This window comes from Argopecten irradians, chromosome 14 (genome assembly GCF_041381155.1).
Source record: "Argopecten irradians isolate NY chromosome 14, Ai_NY, whole genome shotgun sequence".
NCBI lineage: Eukaryota > Metazoa > Mollusca > Bivalvia > Pectinida > Pectinidae > Argopecten > Argopecten irradians.
In genome coordinates, this window is record NC_091147.1 from 27,105,173 (window position 1) to 27,127,995 (window position 22,823).

A 22,823-nucleotide genomic window follows, 5' to 3' on the forward strand; every position below is an offset into this window, starting at 1 on the left:
TTCGACTTCACTTTGCAAGAATAAAGCAGTTTTGATATTAACAATATAACCTTACAAACGCATCCATATTCCACTAACGCGTCCGGCTAGCTCACACTGAAGAAATTTTGAAATCTACAATCAAGATAGGTATAAATATAATCTGTATAAGTGCCTTTCATTGTTTTCATGCCGGCAGTTATTAAAGACGAATAGCGTTTGATTGATTTATTTGACACCAACATTATTTTGTATTTTTCGTAATATGTTTACATGGTTAAGCTTACGTTAAGGCCTCTCCACAACAGACATGTTAGGAGTTGGAACAGAGTAAACAACAACCGAAATAGACCATTTCGTTGAAATATCATTCAACAATTTTACTTTGCCTTTTTGAACATCTTCCTTCTTTAACATCACTTCCGTTATGATATACATTGTACCCTTTCAGAACTGATCATTAATCTATGATAAAATTGTCAAGGACAAAAACAAAGATTTTGTTCCATCCCTATTGTAACTATCCTTGGTTGCTAATGTTTTCAAATATTTGTTTTTTATCTTTATTCAATTTTTGTTTTGTTATCTAGAACTTAGATATCAAAAGAGAAAGTTATACAAATATTCGATACGAACGGTAAGCTTAAGTCCAGACAAATGACCATACCAAAAGATTAATATTTACAAAACATTTACTGCACAGTACGAGCACCTTTATATTACTACTAAGCCAATTTTATGATCAGTTTTCTTATTTACATTAGTAGTTATACTCTGGCGTAGTAATACCCTCATCAGAGTTCAAGAGGTCATGAAAAGACCAGATGTTAGTAAGTGTGATACTTCACTGAAGAAATTTTAATATTTTACAAATTGTCCAACATGAAAGTATTCTCATTTTTTAATATTGGAAATTAATTTAAGTGATGTATTTACCGCGCACCATATGGTATGCTAAAACATCAAATGTGTGTTACACACCATTTGTCATAAAAGGATAACCAATGTTAAATTAGATTATTTAGAAACATCAACAGAGCAAAATCTTCAATTGGTCAACCCCTAAGATTGCCAGACAGGTGTGATTACAAAATATTTCTTAGTTAACAATACAATACTACAATTTTTTTTATTCATTCGTGCCTTCTGTAAATAACAAGCCCCATGGCTTTTCAGCACCCATATCCTCCTCACACAACATCTTTACGTACCCTATATATAAGTAATGTGACAGCCAACTATCTATTTGTTGCTTGGATCGATAACTTAGCGGAAAGCCATTTGACACCGACCTCGTAGCCAGAACATTGGTTTTGACCTTCATGATCCACGTGAGGTCATCTGGTCGCGCGAGGGCACCTACTTGCGAGTAATCCGTTAGCCGGAATTGGTGGTTGTATACGTCAAATTAGTGCTGTGATAAACAAGAATTTAAGCGATATACTGGTTCCGTGTGATCGGCCTGGTATTACCATCAGACACCGGGGCCTAATGATAGCAGATTGAGATTTGTATCTTACGATGGACATCAGTAACACAAGGCTATTGTAAGTGGTTGTCATATTTTTAGCGCTAACATATGATATAGCGCAAATGTCATTGTCTGTGTGACGCTTATACATTGCACATTTTGCGATGACCGAGATCAGCATTTTAAGCTTATTAATTTGATTACGTCAAAATAACTTCATTTAATTATCTAATTACCCTTTAAGGTAATACGTGTTTATTTATTATTAGTTTCCCCTTCGCATGGGTTTTACTTTTTTTTCTTAACTGAACCTTTTTGACCTTTTTAAACCTAAATATGATTGTCCTTATCCATAATTACAAATGCTATGATATATTCATGCACAAATCAATCTTTGTAGTACAAATTCAGTACGTTTTAGCTCCTTGAAAATATTGAAATTCTCAATTATAGGCCTTATGCATACAATTTTTGATCAACTTAGTAATGTTCAAGTATACACAATAAGATATATATGCTTACAAAATATATCTTGTATAACAGGATTCACCTTACGGTACCTTCCATGCAATGTTTATTAACATTTGTTTATATTTCAATGCAAATTACACAAAAAAAAAGGAAAAAAAGGAAACACGGCTTATGGTTATATATTGTAAATAAAATCCCTCAAATCCCATGTCCACTCACTAATTGGTATGCTAAAGAGTCGCCAAAATGGTAATCCTGTGTCAAACAAGATAGATGATTGCCGTAATAAGGTTATGATCTTAATAGGCGCCGAAACCTGATTGGTGTCCCTTTGCGAATACAATCACTGACATCAATTATAAGTGTCGTTTATTTCCTCGTTCATTTTATTATCATAGGATACCATTTCTTATCTAGGTCAAAATCCTAACCCTTGCAGATATCACAGAAAAATGTGGCATTCTTTCTTTGATGGTTAAAGACCAATATAACTTTATCAAATTTCTTTGTCGATATATGTCATTTACGTGTACGGTGGTGCTACTCCTTGGTTTAAGCCGCTCAATCAATTCCTTTGATTTATATAAGGAAGTATTTGATTTGATTTTCAGCATAATAGCTCGCATCATTAAAGCGGTTCTTTTCCATTAGCCTGTCTTGGTAGAATGCCAGTTGGGACATGCTTTACTGACAGAGTGGTTAAAAGACATAACAACACTGATTCAAAATTGCTTAATTTACAGATTCAGAAACTTAAATAAAGTTAAACCGTTAGCTGCCACTGATTAAGACGAATGTCTATTCATGAACATCAAAGACGTATCTATGGACGCCTGTAGTCATAGCTAGGTAGCACGGGCTGTCGGCCATTACGGGCTTCCATTGATATACTCCTCAGTCGATCGTAGTCCTGACTGGGAATAATAAGCTACAACAAATTAATAACGAAATTCACTACATTGCTAAACATTACTCCTTATCTATTACATATAGATACATTGTATCCCTGACTATATTCCATAATACATGTAACAAAACTGAACTCATAAGATACTTTACAAACCTCCATCATTCGCTAGCATATGTACTATTTATATTAATAACATTATTTGTAATTCATATGCTTTACTATAGTAAGTAAACATCTAGTTTAAGATTATGAATATGAATCCTTCTTATCGTCAAACATTAAACGAACAACACGATTGCACTCATTGCTCACCGTACATACAATCAATAAATCAATCAATCAATGCTTTTATTCCTCAAAGATGAGATTAACAAAATAAAAGGATTTCTCAAAACTTTAGAGTTTTACATATCAAGTGCGTAGTCAGATTCTATTAAAGTCTATATACAGGATATTTTAAGAAGGCTTCTTTAGAACAAGTTTGTATACTGGTGAAAATGTCTTGACGAAATTTCCAGAAATTGTACCCCGCATATATTCTGCTCTTGAGGTAAACATATTTTTGAATTCTTGGCAGTCCATTCCGAACAGTATTCTCAAAAAGTGTTCGTGGGATATATCATCAATATAAGTGCACAGTTCCGGTCCATATGTCGCGAGAACCTTCTCCATGAATTAAATCCTGTCCAATTTTGTATGCTGACACTGAGTGGTTAAATGTAAGATGGGATCTATATACAGTTCTTCACATTTTTCGCACACTGTTTCATTCCAAGTTGGAACAAATGCTAGCATTTTGGCAACGTATCGTGTTGTGGGTGTGCAATGTAGTTTCCATAATATATGAGGTGAACTGTAGGTACAATGTATATATTGGAATCTTAGGAAATCTCCTTCCGCGTGCATTCGATCTCTTAATAACATATTTTCACTGTTAGATATCGATGAGTTAACTATCCTTTTCCACATAATTTTGGAGGGAAATTGTGCTGTCTTTACATATGTTATATATGATATTTACCGTGATCTGTATTTCACGCTTATTCACTTATATTTCCAATATCTATCCCGTAGTATCCACTGTCATACGACCACCGCTACTACGCCATTGTTTACCTGCCCGCTCGATCCACTGACCGTCCGTGCGCCCAGGTAATTCGCGCGCCTCCTCTTACACGCGAAATTTAAACATACTTACCTTTTAACTTTCGACTTGCTTGCCTTTATAAAGGTTCAATATCAAACCCAAATGTCGATATGTGACACCTGACAAATATTGAAGTTAATGTTGACAAAAACTAAATCTGTCATATTTAATAATCCTTGTTAGTTGTTCGATAGCAATCTTTCCGATAGCTATCTCGTGAAGAAATTTGATACGACACCAAATCTTAAAATTCAGTATAGCCAATATCGCGTTGACGTTTGGACGGTGATCATGTGATCAGTACATTTTTACACGTAATTAGCCACGTGCACGGTGATCAGTACATTTTTACACGTAATTAGCCACGTGCACCATTTAGGTGCTCTCAGATATCGGATGGAAAATCATTGGTTTATATCGACACCCTTGAAAGGAAATATTGCAAACCTTGCTTCATTTGCATTAATCTCATTGAAAACGAAACTGATATCAAAGATGAACTCATTGTGTGTCTTTATTGAAGAATCCTCAACAAGAAAATTAAGGAAAACGTTTAAACGACTTGACATATAGATTATCCGTACATATACATTGTTACTTGAGGACACATTTTGGCGTTTAATCGGATAATAATAGACCAGGACATGATGGGAATAGCAGACAACTCTGTCTGATCATTCAAGATTTTTTATCGTTTAACGTTGTGTACTGTATAGCAAAACCTGTCTTAGCGACCACCTCTGTAAAAAGGCCACTTGCTTATTTTTTCATGTAACTAAATAACCGCCTTTAACTCAATTTAACCTGTGTATCATGACCATTTGACTATACATTTCCCTTTTCCATTGTATGTTCTTTATAGAAATATTTCACTGTACATGTAGTTGTACATTTCTTTTTAATTTCGGCATAGATTTACATTCCCCCGTTTTTTAGTAAAAAATGTTTGCATGCAGCTATCAGGTTCGGCATTGGCTCCTGCTTCGTTTAAGTTTCAAAATACGTAAGCAATTTCTGTTTTGGATTCTATATAAACCCACATCATATGTTTGTAGATTTCAAAATCAGTATGTCGTAGCTTTTAAGCATCAAAATGGTCCTTATGTTTCTGCATTTTTCGTCGAAGAGTACTGAGTTTTAGAAACTAACTGCTTTAAACAAAATAACAGAATAATACCACACACTTGCATGTTTAATAAAAATTCAAACAGTACCAGTATGCACACAACTCAATCCTTGTAAACCACCAAAATAAATGAATATTATTTTAATTCTTCAAAATTATCGCAAATATAAAATACAGTACATTTTATATAACCTGTGTATAACTCGGTTTATCGAACAACGTTCAGCTTGTTTCCCCAAATAACATTTATTTAGCAATCTTATGAACAAATATCTAATTATACAAAATACCATTCAAAATGCTTCACATGTATTTATTCGTCTACACAGTGATAAAATTAATGGTACCACAACAAAAAATGTGAAACTTATATTTTCTTATCAAGAACGCGCGACTGTCTATTTCACGGATACAGACATGCACGCAACCTACACATATTTCGTGTTTCTAGCCACAACATGCTTAAGGCCAGTGACCTGTATTCAACAATAACATGTTCTTCGTCAATTTACGTTTTCACGCAAGAAAAATGTGTCGTTTATGCCCCTGAGTAAACAACCAAGAGGTGTGCAGTTCTATTAGACACCGCGGGGACATCATTAGAACGACTAACACGCATGTCAAAACGCTGTACCGGCTGTACCTATGTCAGTGCTACAAACGTAACTAGTGCAATTAGCCATAATATGTCTTTTAGGTGTGCTTTTCTGCTGTTTTGTAAGCATTGTCAATTACAAATTAAGGGAAGAATCGAGAAGGCTTTTTTAAAAGGGGAATTTTTTGCTACTTAAACATATGATTGGTAATAATTTCACGATGAAACCATCTGATGATTGACAAGTTTAATATCCATGGCGTTATTCAGCCATTTTTATGACACAATTGTCATGTAAATGTTCATGTAAACGAACAGAAAGGATGCCTTGTTTTTGAACGCTTTGTTTAGCAGAAGGTACATTTTTTACGAACTCAGCATAATTTTTTTCTGCTTTTGTCTCCAGAACTCACAGTATAATGATTGAGTTTTAATGTTGTTGTTTTTCACAATTTTTACCTGGTCTTAAGGATATTAAAGGGACAATTCACTCGGGCTAATTCTTTTACATAACCAAGAAGCAAAATATGGCATAAATGTATTGTTCTACATTTCTTATGAAATATATAACATAAAATATTGACAAATTTCACGTCATTGTTTAGTATTTTAATTAATATCGTTGAAATATCAAATCGTTGATCAATACGATTAAGCAGGTACAATATGGACGCTGTATCCATACCCAAGCCAAAGCCACGCACGTGAAAACAAATAAACTACATAACCACTGAGAATGTGATAAAATGATTTTTAGGCAAGACAATTCACCTAATAAGGTATACACACTACTGTCAGATCGATTTGAGCAATTCTAGACAACAGTTGCATTACTCTACGAGCAAAGGACAGGGTTCGGCATACAAGAAGTTCGACCACAATGTGTAATGGCGGACAGTGAGCGAGTTTGAACATCTGCACACATGTCACAACCATGGGCTTTTCAGGCATATCATAGTAAAACCACCTGGTCTAATTTCCATTAGAACTGGGTTTTTTCCCGATATATGTACAAATTGTAATGTTCTCTTAGACTGAATTGTCCCTTTAAGCAATTTATACCTTGCCTAAATCGAATGCCATCGGGACCATCATTTTTGATTGGTATAGACAGGTTTCCTGATTATACAGGTTTTAATTAATATATATAGGATCTTACATGAGTGTTCATTTCATATGAGGTTTTATGAAACGGGTCTAAGAAGTTTTTATTTTTGCGAGCCATGGCGAAATCTCACATAAAATAGACATAACTTTATGATACTTTTTATCACATAACTACAAATACCTACATGACAAAAAAAATCACGTCAAAATGTATTCCGAAAAACCAGCCTTTTGTCCCGATATCATAGTAATCCTTACGTCACGTCATCTTTCCTGACGTCATTTTATTATTTTGTCTGACGTCACAATGAATTTCCAGCCAACAGAAATCGTCCCAGGTCATATTACACTAGTGACATACGCGAAAATATTATACAGGCAAAATCACTAGATATCAGCCGGATTATGCGATAAAATTAAAAAGAAAAATGTTACACAATGAAAGGAGGAATAGACAATAATCTGAATTAGACAATGACTGATTTTGACAGGTTGTACTGTATATTACGGCTCCGAAAGAACACACGTTCATCTCGTCGTGCATGTAATATTGCATAGTTGTTAAATTACTTCGGTGTTTAAATTTCGCGATTTGTTGTGCGAAATAGCGGGGATTTATTTTTGCACGTCATTTTTGTAGCATATCAATGCATCTCCAACACGATAGACTATGTTATGTAACTCTATGACTATGACAAATTACACGGGGTTTTTTAATTGCGCGAAGATGGATGAACCCGCGAATATGATCAGCTTTACAGTATATATCGATATGTTTATTGAGTCAGATGTGGTGAAAGAACAGCGAATCCAGTGAAACGTAAGTACCTCGCCAGTATTACAGTATAAGAAAACCCTATCGTAGATATCGACTTTGTAGTATGTCGGTTCTGAATGATTTTAAGTATTCTAAGCACTTGTATCGTTGATATCTTCCTTCTCTCGGGAACTCGTCTTCTTTTTTAAGATAATGAAGATGATAAGAAGTGAAATGCACACAAAGGATGAAGCTCCCATGAGATGGAAGGTGAAGTGAAAAGTGCTGTTGACGTCACGGAAGTAACCTGTAACATAAACATATGGTGGCTCATATGTGTCCATTTTCTTTTCGTTTTTTCGTCTGGTGAAAGATTACCATTTTTGTCTCTTCCCGCCGGTATGAAGGACTGCTAACGACTATCATAGTTGTTTTCAGAGTGAAAATCTTCGGTATTTGGTATCGCGACAATAATCAGCGCTATTTGCTCTTCACATCGCGCTCGAAAAAAACGATACTTATCGCCTTTACGGGCTGAGACGATGGAATATAAATTGTAACATAAAAAGTATGGTGTCTGATATGTGTCGATTGTCTATCATTTGTTCGTCTCGTAAAAGACGTTTTTGTATTTTCGCGCGCAGTACGAAGGACTTTCAACAATTATTATCGTTTGTTCGGAGTGGAAATCTTCGCTTTATCGTACAACGACAAAAAGCACCACTATTTGCCCTTCACACCATGGAAAAACGATACTTATCGCGTTTACTAGTTGTGATGACTGAATAACAAAATGGTGTATATCAATCGCCATATTAAGGCAATGCTAACTGATCGATCATAGGTTGGGCCTTCACTTATAAAGGTACAGTTAGCGCATTTAACTGTTTATTCGTGTTTCTGATTTAACAGTATCATGAAACAAACTCGTTAATCTCCACACACATATCAATATATATATTTACTGTTAACCAACTTTCTTTCGCGCGGCTACTAAATTTCGCGATTTCTTTGTCAAAGCATTTTTGCGGATATTAAGTTGGTGAATAAAAAAATTTAATGGAAATACTTTTTTCCAACTCAATTGTCAAAGAATTGTTGAAGGCATTGATTTCGCGGAAATGAATTTTCGCGAATATACAAGAATCAAGAAATACGCAATAATAATTCGCAGGAGAAAACAAGTTGGTTCACAGTATATAATATTCAGTCCTGATGCCGATTAAAGAACGGGTAATACCGAAGCAAAATGTTCCAACTGGAACCAACTCGAGTTGTTGCGTTACATCATTAAACACGAAAATTTAAGACAACAACTCCACGAACTACATGTACTTTATGAAACACAAAAACATATAAATAGATATGGTCTTTGCAATAATTAGAATGGGTAAATTAATTACAAATACAGTTATCTAAGGTTTATTGGATATCTTATTTAAAATTAATAGAAAACTCACATTATATCATTTAGTTTTTTGTTGTGTTTTGCTGTTCTACCCCCTTTTTTTCTTCAAATGACTAAACTGTACATTTCGTTACATGTATTATTCTTACCTAGTACAGGTACAGCTAGTCCTTCCAAAAGACAAATCCATAGGATAAATATAGCCATTGCACTAGGATACCGGGCTTTCCCAACAATACCAAACATCATTGGTGGAAAGAGAGCGGTGATCATTCCTGCCGAACAGCCTAGTATCACGGCAAACACCAGTAGCAGAATAAATGACGTATAGTATATTGTAAACTGGAGGACCAACCCCACAACAACCTTGGATGAAGAAAAAGCCAAAATCAACTACGTCAGCTACTGTGCAGTTGCTAATATTCGCGGGCGTTTAAAATTCACGAAATTTTATATCTCGAAAAAATTATCAAATTAATGGTTTTGTTTATTAAAGAATGTCGTGTACATGACATTTTAAACATGTTTAGCGAAAACAGGCCCCCGAGAAAAAGTTCCAAACATTTTGTATTAATTGGCGACAGATTGCATCCGCGAAATTATACAACTGCATAGCATAACCAATGATCAAACAATGATGATTTGCTGTGTAGAGTAACAAAGGGAACAGGTGGGTAAGGTTTTTGCCTCCAATAATAGACAATGCCAGTATTTGTTGTCACATTTGCGAGAAAACATACTTCGATATAAAGAAAAAAATAAGTGCCTACCTGTGAAACAAAAACAACGTGTTCCGCAGTGATTCTAGGCAGGTCAGCTAAAAATCCTGCAAAGATTCGGCCGGCGAAGTCTGATATACAATACACAGAGACAATGATAGCTATTCGATTGTCGGATATACCGATATCTTTTGCGTATGTTGGAATGTAGATATGAGCACACATATTGGCTACGTTTCCCAAGACATAAATTACAAGAAATAATATAAAATGTATATTTTTAAACAATGAACAATCCATTTTGTTTTTACACTTCAAGAAACATCCTTGCTCCTTCTCCTCATCTTCCATTGTTGACACATGATTTTCCATTGTTTCTGGCTTATGAGTTGAACAATCGAACACAATATCATTATTTTTGTCATATTTCACGGTAACTGAATTAGAACTTTTGTCACTGTCTTTATTGTCTATGTCTGTCTGTGTATCTGTAGAATTATTAGGCATTGTATTTGAAAGTAATGGTTGTAAAGAATTGAGATCCGAACACGCATCAGCACTTTTACTGAGCTGTTTACTTTCCCCATCTCCATTGTCAATGCATAGTTTCTTTGAAGAATGATTAATGTAAAATGTAGTTGGACGGAGTAAGGCTGCTGCTACCAACGAATTAAATGTGATTCCCGCCGTTATAAGAAGTCCCCCGCGCAGTCCATATTCGTCAAAAACATAACGGTAAAGAGGCGGCATTATCACTCCGCCGAGGGAATTTCCGGATACAAAAACTGCATTGGCTATACCCTTTTTCTTATCGAAGTATTCCCCGATCAGAATGTATATAGGTGGGATATTGAATGCGGCTCCCATGCCTGCAAGGAAATAATACAACGACTGTTGAATAGTTTAAACATCTCATATTCGCGAGATACAAATATTCTCGAAATTTTCGAGAGAGCTTCAGGCAAATTCAAATGTTACGTGAATAAGTGTATTCAGTCTTTGCATATTAGGTATCGGTTGTTACGTCATTACGCTCGCAAACATATGAAGTCACAACAAATACCTACCCGCAAGGGAAGATAACTCTGTAATATGCAAATACAGATTACATTATATAAATACGTTATTGTCAGTGACATATTGCTATGTTGAAAATTACGAAGATGCGAAATATTGGAGTCGTAAAATAATTTACAGAAATTTTGTTATTTGAAGTTATTATGTATTATCGACAAGAGTAGTAGTGCTCGATGGTTTTACCAAAGTACATTATAATAATCCATGCACTTAAATGAATATTCCAGTTACTTTATTTAACCTCGAATTTAAATGAAAGTGGTTCAAAATCGCTCATTCAGCCTTTTTTGTGGTAATGAAGTTCCCATTAATGGCAAACATCACTGCCAATTTGTTTACACTTGGGCGGAAATTGTTTTACTTTGACAAAATATGTAGGTTAAAAGAACATTTAGGATACTGAATGACAGAATCGGGTTTCTTTTCCCAAACAATAAAAGACTGTAACGTTAACCATTAACCACCTACAACATAAAAGATAGTGACGGATATCGGATAAAAGATTTAATAACCTAGAAATTATATTTTAGTAAATAACTTTTTACTACATGGGTAGGTGTCTATTATGACAGCAAATGTTTTCGAGCTTGACGTTATGCTTTTAAGAGAAAATTTTAAGAGAAAAAATTATGGCGTCAAAATTAACATCTGTCCAAGAGAAAAGTTCCTCAATAATATTAAACGTGTTCAAATCAGATTTGGCGATTCGGTACAACTTACCCACAAGGATACTCTGTGAGACCAGAAGATATTCCAGCCCAGTGGCAAAACAACTGATGCCATACCCTAGAGTACATAACGTTATCCCCAAGAAGACTGACATTCTTATGCTCACACGCTTGAAACCAATTAGTAACACAGACGCCGCTGTAAAAAATCGGATCATTAAATTAAATATGTTATGTTGATGGACTGGTAACACAAATATATTAGAACTTGGTTATTTCGAATTCGCAGGGACCACGATAAAACGCCGATATACATTTGTATCCTAATGTTCAAGCAAAGCTGGGTTGTCGAGTTATCGGAGTTCGTTTCAATCAAGTTTCACTTTACTGTGTTTATGTACAGTTATAGTTAAAGTTATATGTGTCGTATTTTTCATACTCACAAGTCAAGACTAGCTTTCTCATATGTTATCCACCGTAAGAAACAAAAATTCTGTTGTTTGCATCTTTTTATAGTAAAACCAGTCAAGTTTGTGAAAAAAAAAAGTTAAAATTTTACCGAGGAAATAGTAATTTTGTTGACGCCGTGACGTCAAGAGAGTTTTATTGCATGGGTAGCCATGCAATACAGCCTCAGGCGGCATGATTGCATTGCCCTAGAACATCCAGTATTACAACCGTAGGTATGAAAGAAAAATGAATACAAAAGTAAAACCAGACTAAAACAATAAACACATACATACACGTTATACTGAATACCACATTCCATACTGTGTTAATCATGGCAGTCATGAACACTTTCCCTTTGAACTGTCGAAGGAATTCAATGAAAAATATTCCGAATGATTTCTCAGTCCCAACATTGATTGTGGATATCGCGAATGATCCTGTAAGAACAATGTTATGAAAAAATATAAGTATTTGTCAATCTTTTAAATAACAAGGTTCTATTAGTTTTAAAATAACTTCTCTATTTAGACTTTTCATTTCCAATTGAGAAACATATACACTCACATTCGAGAAACAGTTTATGACAAATTAAAAGCATGCACATATAAAAAAAACCTTGTTCTTAAAAATTGAATTTCAACTTTTTTTCAAAATACCAGAACTAATCATTTGCCGAAAATGCATTTTGACATGAAAACACGTGGTATTCAAAGATCAAAACTTATCATACTATATACGATTTTACAAATTGTTTCTTCATGTTAGCTGATTTGCTTCCAAACTGAGTAACAACACTCACTGAGGTATTGTATTGGTTTTAATTATCCTCTATGAATGAAAATAATGATAAACTGCATTACATGACACAAAACCTTGGAAAAGATTGTCTGTACGGTATCAACAGACAATACCAGTGTTATCATAATAGTTTGTTATATGTGAATAGGACGAATAGAGGTATCCTACCAATGGTTCATATAATGTGGTAAATTCTTAACCTTGCCAAGTTTTTACAACATTTCGGGTTTATCTCTATCCTTCATTTCCACATGTGAAATGATGATTTAGGTCTCCCATTTTGCAGTTATAACATATATCTAGCCATTTTCAATTTCTTTTTGAAATAAATCAAAGACAAAAACGTCTTCGAATCAATTCTGCGAACATAAATATTGCGATATTTTCTAACGTAAATTCATCTGCTTGCTATTTTTACAATATTACTGTCCTGGTTTATCCAATTGACACTCAGAAACCCGAGAAATCAGCGTCGAGTTATAATGCTGTGACGTCACGTCGTTATTCCAGGGTCTTGCGTGTAATAAGTACGATTTTAAGACTCCCTTGTATGTTGATATGACGGATAGATATATTCTACCCAAGGGTCACAAAATGTTGTAAAACTGATGTATGCCGGGGGCTGTACAACATTTTGTTATACCGATGTTTTATTGCAACAACTATGACATCCCGCTATATTGGTACAAGTTCGAAAAAAGTCACTGGTACAAGTTCGAAAAAAGTCACTGAAAAATAATTCTCTATACATGAAAATGCCGTGATATGTTCAGCGCAAATCCCGAAGTTTGCATCTTTTATTGTAAAACCAGTTTTGAACAAAATGTTCATTACAAAATTTTGTTCTAGATAACCAATGAAGAAAAGTTTTTTTATGTACTCGTAGTATGAGAAAAACCCAGTATTACACCGTAGGTATGAGAGAAAACCCAGTATTACTCCGTAGGTATGAGAGAAAACCCAGTATTACCCGTAGGTATGAGAGAAACCCGTATTACCCGTAGGTATGGAGAAAACCCAGTATTACTCCGTAGGTATGAGAGAAAACCCAGTATTACTCCGTAGGTATGAGAGAAAACCCAGTATTACTCCGTAGGTATGAGAGAAAACCCAGTATTACACCGTAGGTATGAGAGAAAACCCAGTATTACACCGTAGGTATGAGAGAAAACCCAGTATTACACGTAGATAGAGAAAACCCAGTATTACCGTAGGTATGAGAGAAAACCCAGTATTACACCGTAGGTATGAGAGAAAACCCAGTATTACACCGTAGGATAAGAAAACCCAGTATTACACCGTAGGTATGAGAGAAAACCCAGTATTACACCGTACGTATAGAAAACCCAGTATTACACCGTACGTATAAGGACATTTTCATGACACTTACCTAACAACACCATCCACGCCCAGCCTCTGTCGACAGGAATCCGTGCATCTCTTGTGTCCGCCATGATAGTAGCTACAAATCATAATCAAAAACCTTTTTCATTCAAATAACAACGTAGGTGGTTAGAGGTCGCCCAACTTTAACAACGATGTTTGTTTCTGATTTTTGAAATCTTCAAGAACATCTAGACCCTTTTAATCTGATAAGGAAAATTTATCTTTCGTCACTGTATAGTTGGGCAATCTTCTTTTCACGTGCATATGTATAATTAAATAATAAGACAGCTAAATGTTTAACTTAATGTATGCATCTTAAACACACAGCAAGAGTACTAGTATTTTCGTATTTTGGTACTTGAGTGCTTAAAGTTATCTTCCTTAATTGGCAATATTGGTTTGTTAGAGTTATTCCCCTTTGAAATTAGGGCGTCCCCTTTTCGCATAACTCGCATGTTGATTGGTCAATTACATTGTGGGATGCTGAAGCCCCTCTCACAAGTAAGCCTTTTTGGATTTCAAAGAGAATAGCTAAGTTTTAAGACTTTTTAATCAGACTTTTTTAACCAAAATTACCCACCCTCTTCATCCCATATTTAAGCTGAGTTGATTTTTTTGTGTTTTAAAGGGGCGCTTTTTGGTAACTCCATCTTGGCCCCCTTTTCAATATGTATATTTTTCAAATTTGTACCATGTATTTTTGATTATATTGTTTTTGTGTTGAATTAATATACATATTAATACATTCTTAGTCAGCCTACTTTAGGTTGGACATTTTCATTCATATTTATCGCTTTTTCTTTATATTTTTGCGAATGTGTGTAGATCCATAAATACTGTTTTCGTGGAAAGCCGATTTCACGTTGCAGTTCAGCCATACAACTAAGCGCAATAGCAATGGATTTTTTTCGGCATTTGATTTTGTTTATTGGTTCTGCCTATGGAATATGGCATTTTCCATCGCACTTGGAAATAGATAATTGTTTATCAATCGTTTGTGCAATGTAATTGCATTTGAAATTATTAAAAGACATCGATTTTGATTAAGATGAAGATGACAAAACATGTTTAAAAAGTGCAATTAAAAATATAAATTTACCAATGACGTGAATCAAATTCCTCCTGAGGTGAAGTTATAGAATACCAACTCGCTAGGAATTTAATTGTATTTAACAACGCATTAGTACTTTATTCAATTTACAGATGTCATCAAAATGCATTTTGTCATCATCATGAAATAGGGAGGTGTGTTGTTCAGTGTGACTTTTGCAGTAAGCTTCAGTAGGATATCGCTATAGAATGTATAAAATTAAATGAAAAAAAAAAACTTTAACAACTATCAGGTATTGTATACAGGAAAAGCCAACAAAGAATTAAAATATATTAGTGTAATAAAATACAAAATAAAAACTATATAGTAAATAATTGCAATACAGATCCCTCCCATTCACATGCCTAACACTTATGCTGAATTGTTTTATTGAGATAATTATCGCTTTATAGAATCATCATTTCGATAAAATGAATTAACATTTCCCTAAAACGAAACAATATTTCTATAAAAAGAATTAGCATTTCGATAGAATGAAATAATGTTTCGATAAAATTAATTTATATTTTGATAACGTGAAATAATGTTTGGATAAAATAAAATAAAAGCGAGTAATAGAAATAGTTGAATAAGTGGTTCAAAATAAGGAATGGTAAAGAACACCTTTAGAATTTCCAGCTTATAGAAGACCTGGCAGTGATATCTATATATCGGACCAAACAAAATGTAGATATTTCCGAAAACTGAACCCAATACATAGAAAACGAACTAGGGGCAACTATATATAGGGTGTTATATTCTTCTGAGATCGTTTGAATAATCGAATAATGTTGAATGCGCATAGCAAGTTTATTAGATAAACCAAGGATTATATTTCCAAAGATCAAAATGCACTTATTGTATAATTCAAAACGACAACCTAATACAAATCCATTTACGACACACCAATTATAAATAGAATTGGTAAATGGTAGTAAAATTATTGATAAAGTGTAGATTTACTTTAAACTTTGGAAGCGTTTTATTGATTTTAAGTGAGAATTTTAGTTTCATTATTATATCAGAATTCTCTAACGTAGCTGCGACCATGGAAAAGTGCATTAATTTTGAATTATATTCTGTGGTTATTAAAATCGGTAAGACATTAATTACATTAATCAAAGGATGTTGACAGAAGACCTAGCTAGTTTTAGCTGGCACATATCTCGTTTCATTTGTCAGATTTCCTGTATACGGCTCTAGGGCATATTTTAGATTCAGATAATTGCAAGCATTGAGGAAGCATTTTGTGTCTCAGAAGGCTTCGTTGGTGAACAGAAAACTTTTATTTTAAACATGTAGAAGACATATAAGTTCGTATAACCTCATCATAGCAGGATATTCTGTTCGTAAGCATTTCTATTTCTTTTATTACAACTCGTTAAAGATGCTCCATCGCCGAAAGAGCATAAATGATATTCATCATTTGAAAATAATTGGTGTTTAATCGTGTATATATATGCCTAATCAACACAAAAAAATAACATAAAATGATTTATTTTGCTTTTGGTGCATGCGCAATCATTACTTCATTCCATATAAGATACAGTGCCACGGAATTTTTTCGGGATGCAATTTATCATTTTTCATATATTTAACTTGAAGTAAAATTAGAAGCTCAAACTTCATTTCAAATTATTTGCTACTTTTTTTGATAGTGAAAAGTTACCATTTGTCAGCGGTTGAGCATCTTTAAAGTTACGGATGGAAAGTACAAGTACTTTCAACAGAAGCTGGACTGTTTTGTTCAATAAGCATATTGTTGGTGTAGATCATTATCTATTTTACATTTGATAACTTACATTTGAGTTAATTTCGCGATCGAGATGTAACTATACTTTACCGAGTTTTTTTCTCGACGATTTAATTTCGATTTTATATCGCGCATTGCGAATCAATAAAAGCGCACGCGAAATGCGTCGCGATGTATAGCATAACGGTCAAGGACGTTCTTCTGAACAGAGAATTCAGTGCCCTGAATGTCAAAACACTTTTAACTGGGGAGCTTTTCGTGGTAAATCTGAAAAAGGGACCTTGGGAAATGATAACATGTGGAGTTGAAATAAGCTGTGCTTTAAACAAATATTGCTGTGATCGAAAATCGTGAACCTTGAACTATTACAACCTAGAAGATAATAATGTTCGACTACCAGACAATTCAGCACGTACTTTTAGTACCATTCGTATTAATAGGACACATCGCAATATACATACCTTATCTTCGATTATATGTAACTATTATGTACATTTTTAGCGCATTTCTGTATAGTATAATCACACATGTGACAAAGTTTGAGTGTTGTCTCTAGTTGTCGTTAACGCGCCGTCTCCGATAGCATTTAGTACGACTTTTGGATTTCTGATTATATCGAGATGGATATCAACATTAGTAAATGTTGTAGGAGTTATTGTTTACTTAACAGTTCATTGTTGTGTGTAAAACACTGCATGCATTTATACGAGACATTTAAATACAAGTTTCATTGATTGAACGTATAGTCTTACCCTACGTATGGAGATATACCAATCGTTATCGCGTAGGCTCCCTCGACCTGGTCTGCCTGTGTGTTGGAAATAGAGAAGCCGATGTCTATCTATAAACTTTACATTTCACAACCATGGTGACACGCTAATGTATACGTTATCAACCATTTGTGTACATAGCCCAAATTCGAGAGTAGCCTTTTAACCACTACGCCACGAGGCCATTGATAACAGCTATCTATACGTAAACTGTATTGTGTACCTGGTGAACCTAAAATACAAATATACCGACAACAAGCAACATTATCGTGCACGCCTTACTTCAAATAGAAAACTACATGCTATCGCAAATATACTCTCAAATGATCTCTTTCCCGCGCTATTCGGATGGAAATTGTCATTTAAAAGAGGCTAAACATCCATTAACAGAGATTTTAAGGAAGGGAGATATAAATGTTGTGTAATTAATTATAAAGATAACGTTGCAAAACCTATATGACTCTTTCATATGTTCATATGTAGGATAGAACTATTCCACCCTCGGGTACAGAATTTTGGGTCAGAACCGAGGCTTGCCGAGGTTTCTGACCCAAAATTCTGTACCCGAGGGTGGAATAGTTCTATCCTACATAATTTACATATGAAAGAGTTATTTTCTCACATTGCTTGTCGAGTTACTTGCACGAAAGGTGAGGCAGCCATTTTGTTACAAAATCTTAACTTCTTAAATAATTGATCGATTTTAAAAATAAGAACGCCATTCGAAAGAGCTCATCAAAGTTTGGTTTATATTAATAAATATAAACAAGAAATCTTAGGTAAAACGGTTTGAAATGCAAATTAAACAAACGAAATGGTAAATAAATCCGGCAAATCAATCGAAAAAGAAGAAAAATGACGTCAACTTTGGCTGATATGACGTCATCTGATTGTTCGGCAATTGTGACGTCACAGCTATGTAAGATAGATTTATCTTACATAGCTGTCTTTCATGGGACAACTCTATCTTACATGGCTAGCTATGTGAGAAATTAATATCCCTCCTCTTTTTATTAATTATCGCGCAATTACAATTGTTGAAATTCTGTGATAATTACATTTCCACATGCATTTGATATTCTTCCAAATCTGTCCCGTAGCTATAGGAAGCGATGAACTGTAGAATAAAGTACAGATTCTCAAAAACCGCATTGTTTTAAACGCAGATAATCTAAAATACATCGGTACTAGATGAAAACTACTTTTTTTTGGTAAAAGGCATCGACGAGGGCTCTAAACTCTGATCTTCGTTGTTTTTTTCAGTAATTGCAAAACAAACACATCTAAGATGAAATAATTGAATATAAAATGAAATCACGGGGTTATTTTGTCCTTATTGGTAATGGTTGTTGGGCTGACAATATTTTTTATCTGAATGGCAATGACTGCTGTAATTTTAGACACTAATGACATACATTTGTCATGGGACTAAACCATTTAATGATTGTTTTGACAGAAAAAACAGGATTTATCGCAAGTGAATAATTCGCGTCTTTATAGTAGGCGATGTTTTAGCAAACTAAATACACTGTACCTACCCGTCAAATCGCCAAATTAAAGCCCCGCTCAAATATCCCGCTATACAGTAAATAAAAATACCAATGCATCCCTGAATCAATTTCTCTTTAAGCAATATCATTACTTAAAGTTGACAATGCAATTAAAAAAATGTTCATTTAAGATTTAAAAAAAAAGGGTTTTTTTTCAAAACTTGTTTCTGAGACAGCCCCATGCGTTTCTATGGACGGACAAACGCCATTTTGTTTGAACTCTGCTTATAAAGCACGTGAATCGACACACGTGCGCTCAGTCATGTACATAAACACCTAGAAGTTGTCCACTGTGCATCATCTACTAATACATAAACAAAACCCCTTACCTGTAAATATGTGTAGGGCTTGTTTTAGCAGGCAAACGTCAACTCTTCTAAGCTGTCATTTAGATGTTTCTCACATTTATCTTTCCACACAAATGAATAGAAGTCCTATTAATAATCCGTCCACATATCTCCACGTATACTATCGTACCCGATATACTCGACTAGCCACGCGCATGTGACCACCTGTCCCGAGCAAGTGACGATTCCACATATAAACAACCGAAGGCACACACGTGTACATGTGCGTGTAATATCTAACGAATATTGAAGTGTTTTATTAGCTCGTATTTGACATATTTTGGGATCTAGCTGACAATATTACTATTATTATGAAATCTTGTCAGGTGAGTGCAGTGTTTATTCTTAGTTTTAAATGTTATCTGCTATTAGAATTTCCAAGTTTGTTTACGTTATATTCAAAATTGATCTCGCACGTGGAAAGATGGTATGAATTCATTCGTTACTTTTAATTTAATTATAAATCTATACATGGTTCTCAGAAACTTTATTTGCAAAAACATTTAGTACTTGCCATTTTATTATTATGGCACGGCCTCAGGTTAGACGTAAATACGTCTTGGGTATATAGTATAGTAGATCTAGAGCCGGTCAAGTACTAGTTTTTACACCTTGAACAGCGAGCGTTCGACTGATCGCACGTGTGTGAATTGAATTGATGAGTTTTACGTGCCACCACGTTATCGTTTCTGGGCACGCGTCACGTGTGTGTGGTTCACGCGCTTTATATAGGGGTCGGTACCCGATGATGTATCCAAGCAGAGTTAAAACAAAATGGCGACTGCCCTTCCTTAGAAACGCAAGGGGTTGTCTCAAAAACGAATTTTGAAAAGAAAATATTGAAAATTATTTTTTTATTATTTTTTTTTAAATCTCAAATGTATACTTTTTGACTTGCATTGTCAGATTTAAGTATGAAAGTGGATGTGTCGAATGGATCCCCTTCTGTGTGAAGCACATCAAGGTGCCTTTTCGCTCTAATAAGAAATACTAATAGTTTCTTCTGAGGAAAACTATCCCTTTTTAATGGCAATACAAGTCAGACCTTGTTGCAAAAAGCTATGGCACGTTAACAAAGTAATTTTGATTGAGTTTTTCTCGAAGTACCGAAAAAAGCAAAACAACTTGCTTCTCTAGATTGCATGTTAGCCCACTCTTACGTTTGATTCTATAAGGACACTTCACGATTTGGCAAGTAATCCTAACTGAATTGTAAATGCCAAAAATAGCCCGTTTGAACCAAATATGCTCCCTTCATACAAATTCCAGTAGTCAACTGGTATCAGCAAAACATTTTCTTCTCTTCGTTAATTACAATCCTTTCTCCTTTTTTCAGCATTCAAGTTGAACCGTTTATAACTATTAGCAATGTGCAAATACAGTTGAAGAGGGAAAGCGAATGTCAATAGGTCTGGTGTTACTGTCGGAGATATGTTTCAGATCTCAACAGTCACTCCAGGATTCATTACATTGGTTCCACGATTCCTGAAAGACATGCGTAGCTACTTGTGTACGTGTCAAAGGATATTAAATCAAATTTTATTAAGTTAACTATCAATAATACACATTAAAATACTGCCGATTAGAAACGAACTTATTCATCCCAAAATCATCTATTTGAATTGAGATATTGGTTGTTATTTTCGCGTCCTGCTTGTGTTATGATGAACAGTACTTATAGAGGTTCTAGCCAGGGCAAAATCCTTCTTATTGGTCTGATATATATATACACAAACTAATAAAGATGAAATATTTTTTTCCGGCAGTATGGCTTTAGTTTCTTGCTCTTTGCTTTTGTAGTTAGATTCGACGATCATATTTTCTCATCATAGTGTATTGTTGAGTTATTATATCAAACAAATAAATCCCATATAAGTAAAACCGGTTTTAACGTCAACCTCTACAAAGATACCACCTGCTTATTATGACCACTTTTCTAGGGTCTCAAATGACCAAATTCGACACAATTCATTTTTTCTATAAAACCTACTGGTTATAAAAACCAATCTTGGTTTCAATACGAGGAGCGTATAGATTTCAAAAACAGTATGTTCGTTTAATTGACCCTGGCATTCACACCTGCGACACATGTCATCGCGGTAAGGAACCCTATCACAGTCCACGCAATATTCATATATTGCCCTGGTGTGACGGAGACATGAAGATTTGTTTCCCCGAAATAACTCATGTTTCCCGAGGGCATTACATGTATATTGTTGTCCCTTGGGTGGTCTGTACAAAAAGAAAATTGACTGTATTACAATATCAACAATTACATTTGTTATGGACAATTGATTTTTGATATGTCTGGTTTCCCAAACGTACGATTCTGTAGGGAAAAGCTGTGGGGTCTACACACGTTTTTGCTAGTGGAGAAAATAGTATATTTCTGCCTTAAATGTTCAACATGAAAAAGGTAGATGACCAGATCCATTATGATAACGGTTCCTTAAAGATGCTCTACCGCTGACAAACGGCATTTTTTCACTATCAAAAACAGGAGCAGACGATTTAGTAATTTTCTTCAGTTACAAAAGCTACTTAAATGTACTTTACACCATTACCACTATCGAAAAGTTTGAGCTTCTAATTTTACTTCTAGTTAAAAATATAAAAATAATTAATTGCATCCCGAAAATATTCTGTGGCACAATATCCTATATGGAATGAAGTACTGATTGCGCACGCACCAAAGGCAAACTAAATTATTTCATATTATTTTTTGTGTTAATTAGACATATGTATACACGATTAAACATCAATTATTGTTCAAATGACGAATATCATTTATGTTCCGCGGCGGTGGAGCATTGTAATGATTTAATCTGCATGGTAGACTCAACCAAGAATCCTCGGTAACCCAGACACTTACGTCCTTAGCCCAAATCGTTTAGATTGTGTGGATTGCTGAATATCACCTTTCAAGTGAGTAATCATTTTATTTTTTTATTTCTCAAGACATTTCATAGTTAGATATCTACACATACAGTATTAATTATTATAAAGATCACCTCTCCACACTCACCCACACATATTTCTACAAAAAAGATTCCTTAATCCCATTTCAACCGGCTATTTTTGTTATAAATGCAACATGAACTTAAAAGTTAAAACAAATATGTTGTCATTATAATGCAGTATTACGTAACTATAAAAGAGAGAGAAAAATGCAAATGAATATCGCTAGTTGTAAAAAATGTAAGTTATAAAATCTGTTCCTGGCAATTTACGTCCGGATTGCAAG

At 34.5% G+C, this 22,823-nt stretch overlaps 1 protein-coding gene across 1 annotated transcript; it reads right to left on the reverse strand.

The window, feature by feature from the left end:
* Nucleotides 1–371: 371 nt before the first annotated feature.
* Nucleotides 372–17,893, reverse strand: LOC138307632 (monocarboxylate transporter 12-like). The gene is made up of 7 exons (XM_069248439.1): nucleotides 17,665–17,893; nucleotides 14,074–14,145; nucleotides 12,179–12,322; nucleotides 11,488–11,634; nucleotides 9,742–10,559; nucleotides 9,121–9,337; nucleotides 372–7,870 (listed from the first exon to the last, which is right to left on the reverse strand). Exons 2-7 carry the CDS (start codon nucleotides 14,135–14,137, stop codon nucleotides 7,716–7,718), a joined length of 1,545 nt encoding a protein of 514 aa, XP_069104540.1. The 5' UTR covers nucleotides 14,138–14,145; nucleotides 17,665–17,893; the 3' UTR covers nucleotides 372–7,715.
* Between the last annotated feature and the right edge of the window lie 4,930 nt (nucleotides 17,894–22,823).